The 9,695-nt window shown below is 57.6% G+C and overlaps 1 protein-coding gene across 2 annotated transcripts; it reads left to right on the top strand.

The window, feature by feature from the left end:
- Positions 1 to 6,396: 6,396 nt before the first annotated feature.
- On the top strand, positions 6,397 to 9,530 carry LOC108175366 (proline-rich protein 29). Of its 2 annotated transcripts, XM_002719205.5 has the most exons (6): positions 6,397 to 6,583; positions 6,824 to 6,890; positions 7,029 to 7,135; positions 8,140 to 8,363; positions 8,486 to 8,556; positions 8,739 to 9,530. In XM_002719205.5, exons 1-6 carry the CDS (start codon positions 6,524 to 6,526, stop codon positions 8,765 to 8,767), a joined length of 558 nt encoding a protein of 185 aa, XP_002719251.2. In that variant the 5' UTR covers positions 6,397 to 6,523; the 3' UTR covers positions 8,768 to 9,530. The 2 variants fall into 2 exon arrangements, with proteins under 2 accessions (XP_002719251.2, XP_069916577.1); XM_070060476.1 differs by having other exon boundaries at positions 6,824 to 7,135.
- Positions 9,531 to 9,695: the final 165 nt, after the last annotated feature.

Below are 9,695 nucleotides of genomic sequence, written 5' to 3'. Positions count from 1 at the left end.
TAGCTCATAGTTCCCTACATCCTGCCTGTTGTGGTAGCCTTATCCTCACGGTCTTCCTGAGCCTTCCTCATGTCCCCAACCTCACTGACTTTTTTTTTTTTTTTTAAAGATTTATTTACTTGAAAGAGTTACACAGGAGAGGCAGAGAGAGAGAGAGGTCTTCCATCCAGTGGTTCACTCCCCAATTGGCGGCAATGGCCAGAGCTGCACTGATCCGAAGCCAGGAGCCAAGAGCTTCTTCTGGGTCTCCCATGCAGGTGCAGGGGCCTAAGGCCTTGGGCCATCTTCTATTGCTGGAGCAACCCTCTCTAACCCACTAAGTAGCCCTTAGCTCTGCCTTTAGAACCATCTAATAAGGTTGAAATCTCTTCACACAAGAGCACTCAGCTCAGACTACAGAGCTCACTGAGGTGGTGGAATCTTTAACCCAGAAAAGGCCCCAGCTGAACTTTCTCCAGCTCAACAAGTGACCCCTGTTCAGCTTCTGGAGACACCTAAGGAGGTTGCAGCTCAAAACCCCAGTATATCAGGAGGTGAGAATTCCAACATCAGCTTAGGATCAAGCTCCATATTCGGAGTTACCCAGCATTACATTTATTTATTTTTAATTTTTTTAATTTTAATTTTTTTTTGCCAGGCAGAGTTAGACAGTGAGAGAGAGAGAGAGAGACAGAGAGAGTTATAGGCCAGCACTGTGGCTCAATAGGCTAATCCTCCTCCTGCGGCGCTGGCACACCAGGTTCTAGTCCCGGTCGGGGCGCCAGATTCTGTCCCGGTTGCTCCTCTTCCAGGCCAGCTCTCTGCTGTGGCCCGGGAGTGCAGTGGAGGATGGCCCAAGTGCTTGGGCCTTGCACCCCATGGGAGACCAGGAGAAGCACCTGGCTCCTTGCTTCGGATCAGCGCGGTGTGCCAGCCGCAGTGCGCCAGCAGCGGCGGCCATTGGAGGATGAACCAACGGCAAAGGAAGACCTTTCTCTCTGTCTCTCTCTCTCACTGTCCACTCTGCCTGTCCAAAAAAAAAAAAAAAAAAAAAGAGGGAGAGAGAGAGAGAGGAAGGTCTTCCTTCCGTTGGTTCACTCCCCTAATGGCTGCTATGGCTGGCACTGCGCCGATCCAAAGCCAGGAGCCAGGTACTTCCTCCCGTTCTCCCATGTGGGTGCAAGGACCCAAGCACTTGGGCCATCCTCCACTGCCCTCCCGGGCCACAGCAGAGAGCTGGACTGGAAGAGGAGCAACCGGGACTAAAACCTGGGGTGCTGGCACTGCAGGCGGAGGATTAGCCAAGTGAGCCATGGTGCTGGCCCCCCAGCATTACATTTCAACCTTTAGACCCTGAATTTTCCCTAACCTCATAACTCACTGAGGACGTTGAACTTTCTCAACCATGCAGGAGACCCCAGTTCAATCTCTAGAGCCACCTAAGGGAGTTGTACCTCAATTTCCTCTATATCAGGAGGTGACAGTTCAAACACCAGGTCAGAATCAAGCTCAGTATCCAATGTCACCCAACATCACACACAGACCTTTGGACCTGGAGCTTACTATTCCTCCAGAACCCACTATGGAGGCTGAACATTCTGTCACTCTGAAGAAGACCATGTTTCCTCCAAAACACCCTGCGGTGACACTTCCATCCCCTGGCCAGGTTCAGACTCAACATCCAAACCAGACTCAAGGCACAGTTCAACATCTGGACCTGGGACTTATCATAACCCCAGAACCCAGTGAAGAGATTGAACCTTCTCCAAACATGCAGGAGACTCAAACTCAGCTTGCAGAGCCACCTAAAGAGGTTGTAGCTTGGGGCTGGCAGTGTGGCATAGCGGGTAAAGCCACGGCCTGCAGTACTGGCTTCCCATATTTCGAGTCCTGGCTGCTCCACTTTCGATCCAGCTCTCTGCTATGGCCTGGGAAAGCAGTGGAAGATGGCCCAAGTCCTTGGGCCCCTGCATCCACATGGGAGACCTGGAAGAAGCTCCTGGCTCCTGGCTTTGGATTGGCTCAGCTCTAGCCATTACAGCCAATTGGGGAGTGATCGAGAGGTTGGAAGATCTCTCTCTCTCTCTCTTTGCCTCTCATTCTCTCTCTGTGTAACTCTTTCAAATAAGTAAGTAAATCTTTAAAAAAGAGAGAGATTGTAGCTCAGCCTCCAGTGTATTATGTTCCAACACCAGGTCAGGATGAAGCTCTGTCTCCAGTGTCATCCAATGTCGCAGATCAACCTTTGGACCTAGCATCTACCAATATATAAATATATTCTTCTGGGACTCCCATGTGCATGTAGGGGCCCAAGGACTTGGGCCATCTTCCATGGCTTTCCAGGCCATAGCAGAGAGCTGGATCGGAAGTGGGGCAGCCAGGACTCAACCCGGTGCCCATATGGGATGCCAGCAGTGCAGGCAGTGGCTTTACCTGCTATGCCACAGCACCAACCCTGCACCCACCATTACTCCAAGACCTACTACAGAGTCTGAACATTCTACAGCCCTGAAGACAACTACAGCTCCAAATCCAGACAAGATTCAGACCTGGCATCCAAATCGACTCAAGTCACAGTTCAACATTTGGACTTGGAACTTACCATAGCTTCAGAACCCTGTACGGTGTTTGAATCCTCTCTGACCACTCAGGAGACTCCAAATCAGACTCCTAAGGCAACCTCCACTCTGTACCAAGAGGGGACAGTTAGAACACCAGGTCAGGATCAAGCTCAACACCCAGCATTGCCCAACATCACTGTATAGTCTTTGGACCGAGTGCTTACCATAACCAAAACTTACTATGGAGGCTGAACATTGTTCAGCCCTGAAGAAGACTACAGAACCTCCTCCAGTGCACTCTGAGGCAACGCTTTCCTGTCCAAACCTAAATGAAGTCAGAGTTCAACCTTTTGACCTAGAACTTACCTTCACTTCATAATCGAATATGGACATTGAACAACCTCCAGTCATGTAGGATGGCCCAGATCAGCCTCTAGAGCCACCTAAAAAGATTGTAGCTCCGCCTCTGGTGTATTAATGAGGTGACAGTTCTAACACCAAATCAAGATCAAACTTAGCATCCAAATTTCCCAATGTAACACTTCAACTTTTGAAGCTGGAACTTACCAAAGCCCCTTTGCTTAGTATAGACACATTCTACAGCTGTGAAGTCTGCAGTTCTATATGTGATGTACCCAGAGATGACTTCCATACCCAGACTAGATCCAGACTCAGCATCTAAACCTGGACCCGGAAATTACCTTAACTCCACAACCTAGTGTATAATTTAAACCGCTACAACCATGCAGGAGACCCTAGCTCAGCTTCCTGAACCATATAAGGTGGTTGTAATTCAACCCCCAGTGTATTATGGGATGACAGTTCCAACACTGGCTCCGGATCAAGTTCAGCATCTGCCCAGTGTCACAGTTCAGCCTTTGAAGCTGAAGCTGACCAAAACACCAGGAGCCACTATAGAAGCTGAACACCCTACAGCCCCGAAGACGACTACAGCTCTACAGCCAGGCCAGGTTCATGCTCAGCACCCAAACTTAACTACAGGCACAGTTCAGCCTTTGAATCAGACACTTACACAGCTCAACTGTGCAAAAGGAACACCACCATTTGTGAGCTCTGTACCTGCAGACATGAGACACTGCCATGTCCTGGTCTCGCTGAGTGCCTGTGCCAGAGTCCAGCACCTACAATGGCACCTTCACCTTCTTGTAAGAACGGTCCTTCCTCATAGTTCCCTACATCCATCCCGCCTGTCATGGTAGCCTTATACGCAAGGTCTTCCTGAGCCTTCATCATGACCCCAACTTCATTGACTTTATTTTTTTTAAAGATTTATTTATTTGAAAGTCAGAGTTACACAGAGAGAATGAGAGGCAGAGAGAGAGAGAGAGGTATTCCATCCGTTGGTTCACTCCCCAGTTGGCCGCAATGGCCAGAGCTGCACTGATCCAAAGACAGGAGCCTCTTCCTGGTCTCCCATGCAGGTGTAGGGGCCCAAGGTTGGGCCATCTTCTTCTGCTTTCCCATGCCATAGCAGAGAGCTAGATCAGAAGTGGAGCAGCTGGGACCCAAACTGGCACCCATATGGGATGCTAGCACTGCAGGCGGCGGCTTTACCCACTACGCTACAGGCCCCTGACATTTTTAAACATGTATTTTTATTTGAGAAGGAGAGGTAGGATAACAGAGATCTTCCATCCACTGGCTCACCCCTCAAATGCCAACATAATGGTCTGGGGCACCAGCCTGAAGCCAGAGCCCAGAACTCAATCCAGGTCTCCCACATGGGTGGTAAGGCCCGACTACTTGAGTCATCACTGATGCCTCTCAGGGTCAACATTAGCAGGAAGCTGGGTTCAGGAGCAGGACTCAGGAATCAACCCCAGGGACTCTGTTGTGGATGTGGATGTCTTGATCTGTGTAAACGCCTGCCCCACAGGTGAGTTTCCTACTAGATGTGAGCATTGCTGCTCTCTCAGGGACACATCTTCTTCCTGCTTTGCTCACCGACCATTTATTATTATTATTATTATTATTATTATTAAGACTTATTTAATTATTTGAAAGGCAGCGTTACAGAGGGAGGGAGGGAGGAAGACAGAGATTGTCCATTCACTGGATCATTCCCTAAGTGGCCACAATGGCTAGGGCCAGGCCAGGCTGAAGCCAGGTGCCTAGAACTCCATCTGGGTCTGGATGGGAACAGAGCCAGGACTCAAACCCAGGCGCTCTGGTGTGGCATGTGAGAGTCCCCAGCGGTATCCTGACTGATTCCCATTTACACCTCTGCCTAAAGCTCTGTTGGGTAAGATTCTCTGATGAAAGGATTGGAGTAACTGGAGGGAATTGCCACACGTGGAGGCTAGGCACATGCATTGAATTGGGTTTCAACAACACAGTGGGCTAAGCCGCCCCTTGGAATGTTGGCACCCAGTAATTGCTGGTTCAGTTTCCCAGCTGCTCTGCTTCTGATCCGACTCCCTCCCAACCCACCTGGGAAAGCAGCAGAAGACACCCCAAGTGCTTGGGCCCCTGCCACCCATGTGGGAGACGTGGATGAAGGTCCATACTCCAGGCTTGTGTGTGGCCACTTGGGGAGTGACCAGCAGATGGAAGATGACTGTCACTCTGCCTTTCAGATAGACAAATTTTTTGCAAAATTGAAGAACTCTGGAAAAGCTAACAGACGGGATTGCTGACGAGGGAGGTACGGTATATCCCTCCTCAGTCTCCCAGCAAGGGAGACGCATGAATGAGGCGGGGACCACTTCTACATCAGCCGGAGGTGTAAGGCTACAGGAGGCGCTTCCCTGGCTGAGGTCCATGAAGCTCCGGCTACCTGGGCAGCGCTGAGGGCATCGCACAGCCTGGGCCACACCAGACACCAGATAAATCCCCATCACAATGCTGTGTCCCCACGGATGAGCGGGCAGCTTCCACGCGGGCTCTTCCCTGGCAGAGGTTTGTTGGGGGCGCTGGGTGGGGGGAGCACAACGCACACTGGTTGGTCTCCTTCCTCTTGCTACCTGGACTGAGGGTGCACCCAGAGAGACACACTTCTCTGTGCCACTCACCGCGGGCCTGCCTGCCACACAGGCCCGCATCTCAGCTTGCCCACGCTGTCCAAGGCTAAGCCCCGGCGCCCGGGGACGGCTCATGCCCGCCACAGGCCCTGCCCTGCAGCCAGGATGGAAGGAGCCCTGAGGAGCTGGGGGAGGGCTTTCTGGTCCAGGATGCCAGGAAGCGGAGTTGACCAGAGAGGGGGTGGGGGCGGGCGACTCGGGTGCTAATCCCAGCTTCCTGTCCGGATTCTCCCTGCCTGCTGCTCAGGGCCTATCTTAGGACGGCCACAGCTGCGGAAACGGATCTCCCGCTCACCTGTTCCTAAGCAATGCCGAGCTGGCGAGCTTCCGCCCAGAAGAATGCCGGCTTCGGGAACTTTCCAGTCCGAGGGCCGGCGCTGAGGGTGCTGCGGCTGAACCCCCAGCCTCCGGCCTCGGAGCAGCAGTGACCGCGGCCGGGAACCGGGGGGCACAGGGCCGCAGGGGGCACGAGGAGCCGCCGAGCTCCTGGCCCCAGACTCCTGGGGAGATGGGCTGGTGTTTCCTCCCTCGGTCTCCCCAGAAACCACTCTGCCCGAGGACGCCTCTCGGCAGGGAGCGGGTCCCGGGCCCCCCTCGCCTACACATTCTCCACTCGCGCTGAGCCCACGGGCTGAGGTCAGGCTCCACGACTCAGAAACCAAACCTCTCTAGCCAATCGGTCATTCACTCAGCAAACGCGGGCCCCCTGGGGACGAGCAGGGGCCACAGGTGCAGGCAGGTGTGCGCCAGATGCCCGGGGAGCCCCGCCCCATGGGTAGAGACGGACGTTGGGGACCCGGCAGCCCGGGAAAAGAGGAGGGCGGAGTACGACCTGGACCCATGCCTGGGGCACCAGGGGCCGGGACAGGCACCGCGCCTGCGTGGCAGGAGCCCTCGGCGTCGCCAGTGTAGCCGGGGTAACCCGACCCAGCACTGCGGGCCATGGCCTCCGGGGCCGGCGGGAGCTGGGGTCGCACCACGGCACCGGGTGCTGCCCCGACGGTGAGGGCTGCGCTGGGCGGGACGGCAGAGTTGGGGGCGGCCTGTGCAGGGGCTGCACCCTGGGAGAAATGGTGGGGAGGGGGTGAGGAGAGACCCTAGACAGAGGGAAAGACCTGGGGCGGGAAAGGCAGAGCCGGGCGCCTGCGGGGTTGGGGCACCTTGCGCCGGCGGGGTGGGGGGTTGGAGGTGGCGGTCCACCCGACCCCTTCGCCGCCGCTGAGTCCCCACCGCCCGCCCCAGCCCTGGGTGACCGTCGTGCAGCCCCCGCCGTGGGCCGCCCCGCCGCAGCCGGGCCGCGTGAAGGAAGGTGAGACTCCGGTCACTCCCCCGCCCTCCTTGGCCCGCACATTCTCTCGCAGTCCTCGCGCGCGGCTGGTGGGGTCGCGCAGGGTGGCGGGGAGGGGAGACCGCGCGCAGACCCGGTGTCTCGCTGAATCCCGCCCAGGGCTGCTGGAGCTGCTGCTGTTGCAGAACGCGCAGGTGCACCAGCTGCTGCTCTGCCGCCTGGCCGAGGGGGCGCTGGACTCCGCGCCCGCCTCACCCGGCCCGCAGGTGCGTGGCGGTGTGGCCAGCGAGGCCGCCCACCTGGGGCCCCGGTAGTGAGATGCATGGGGGTCATCCCTGGAGGAAAAGGAGCAGGAAGCCAGCCCACACCTTGCTGCCTGGGTCTGCTGTGTGCCAGGCCCGGTGGCGGTCTCCAGGGGCCCAGGAGAGGGCGCCCTTGCCCCCAAATCCAGACCACCGGGGATTGGATTTCAAGGAGGTTCCCTGCAGGGCACCCCAGCTGGACTTGAGGCCCTGGGAGCGCAGGCACATTGGACCTGGGTCCCGCACCAGCAGGTCGTAGGTGCCAGGGCTGTGCCTGACGCTTACTGAGGTGTTCGCTGGGCAAGTGATGGATACAGGACTGGCTGAACAGAGAGGCACGGGGCTGTGACTGGCATGAGTGGCACAAAGTGCAAATGCACAGCCGGCTGTGGACTGAGGTCAGGTCTGGGCAGGGGAACGGGTGGTCTTGGAGCCTGCCTGGACAGCCAGGGAGGATGCTGACCCTTGGAGGAGCTGAGGCGTGTGTCCACCATCCTGGCGGAGGGGTGAGGGAGATTCTAAGGCTGAGCCAACCCTGGGTGTCCTGAGAGACTGGAAGAAAGGAGGCTTGGGGGACAGAAGAGACAGGGGTTCAAGGTGGTGCTGCTGGGGCCCCTCACACCCTCAGGGGCCCTTGGGATGAGCAGCCCACCTCACTGATGGGGCCCAGGTGGTCCAGGGCCGGGTGAGGCCAGGGGCAGCTGGGTGGACTCCCAGCCCCAGTGCTGCAGTCACCTCTGGTCCCCCCTGGCCCTGCTCTGCCACTGACTGGCTGGGTGGCCTCAGGCAAGTCGCTCCACCCTGACCCTGTGTTCCTGTCTGCAAGAGGGAGCAAATGTCTCCTGGTGCCTTTCACACTGCTGTGGATGCACAGGCCCATCTGGAGAAAGTAGTTTAGGGAGCAGGACAGAGCGGTGGGAGGAGCCTGAGCCCGTCTGTCTCCCCTCCCTGGTGTGCACACTCCCCAGGGCTTCCCAGAGGCTCAGCAGGGAGAGCTGGAGGAGGAGGAGCTGGGCGCCCAAGACCAAAGGCCTCTGGTGTTCCACCACCACTACCTGCCCTGCCCACTGCCCTCCCTGGGCCCCCTGCCAGCCTGGCCAGCCCCTCTCCTGCCCCCTCCGCCACATCAGCACCACTGGCAGGATGCACCCAGGATTCAGCACCGTCCTCCTTCCTCCGGGAAGAGGGAGGGGTAAGTGAGGCTGTGTGGAAGGGGTCTGGGTGTGGCCAGGTTCCCGCTCTGGGGCTGGAGGGGGAAAGCCCAGAGGCCAGCCCTGGGCTTTTGATGGGGGTCTTTCTTTTCTCCCATCTCAGGAGAGCCGTGCCTCCACCCCCGCCCCCCAGTGCCACAGGGACTGTGGGCGCAGATGTACCTCCAGCTTCAGGTGGGGAGCAGGCCACAAATCCGGGGCCTGTGGGTAGTCGGGGCAGGAGGGCCATGTATCCTGGGGTGGGGTAGGGGGCCTCCTGCCATTGCTGCTGCGGGCAATGGGCCTGCCCCTCCCCTTTTCCTCCTCGGGGTCCAGTGAGGCGAGAGGGAGTCACAATTCGCGCGCTGTCTCCCCAGACTACTACGATGCTGAGAGCCTACTCTGAGGAGCGAGACACCCAGGGCCTCGCCTGTGTCGTCCTGCTGCCCCTTGTCGCCTGCTGACTGCACCCATGGCTGGCCGCCCTCCCTACCTCTCCACCCCTGCCAGGCCTCTGCTCCTGCTGGCTCAGGCCCCCACCCCACTGAGTTCTGCAGGAGCTCCCTAGAGCCCCGTGCAGGGCCTGGAAACCACGGATGCCCAACTCCGCCCACTGCTGCCCGCCTGACCAGGAGAGGCCTGGGCACCAGAGCTTTGGCCCTTCCCCCAGTCCCCAGCCTGGGATGACAGGAGCTTGGGCCGGGATGTCTCCTTTTGGCCCAAGGATGGAGTCAGGGCTGCTTCTGTTACCCTGGGTCTTTGAAGGGCCTAAAGGGAGAGGCCTGGAGCCAAGCTAGCTCCCTTGGGGGCTCCTCGCCACAGGAAGAAGGAGTCTGGCCCCTGCAGATTCCGTCCAAACCCCAGCGCCCTCTGCCAGGCAGTGCTTCTTCCTGGTCCCTGCTCCCCTGCATTCCAGCTGCAAGGCCCTGGGGCAGCACAGCCAAGCCGCTTCCAACAGGCGCAGGTTTCCCAGTCCCTCGCGGCCCTGCCCTCCACCCCCAGCCCTGCATTTCTGGAAGGGGACATGGAGTCTGCCCCAGCCCGCACATAGGCCGCATCTCACCTGTCACTGTGGCCATGAGTTCCCCTCACCTGCCTTGCTCTCCAGGAAGGACTCCCGCCATCCTTTGTGTTATCTTCTCCGGGGACATTGAACCACAGCGATCACAGTTAACTCTTTCCAGCTTTGAGTCTCCTGTAAACAAACTGCCTTCATCCAAATCATAGGGCTGGGCAGGGGAGGGTGGATTTGGAGGAGAGGGGCAGAACATGACAGCCATGGCTTACTGGCCTCACCCACCGAACCTCTGTCCAAGCCCAAGTTTACAGTGACT

Source organism: Oryctolagus cuniculus, chromosome 17 (assembly GCF_964237555.1).
Source record: "Oryctolagus cuniculus chromosome 17, mOryCun1.1, whole genome shotgun sequence".
Classification (NCBI taxonomy): Eukaryota; Metazoa; Chordata; class Mammalia; order Lagomorpha; family Leporidae; genus Oryctolagus; species Oryctolagus cuniculus.
This window is presented reverse-complemented; position numbering and strand designations above follow the sequence as displayed.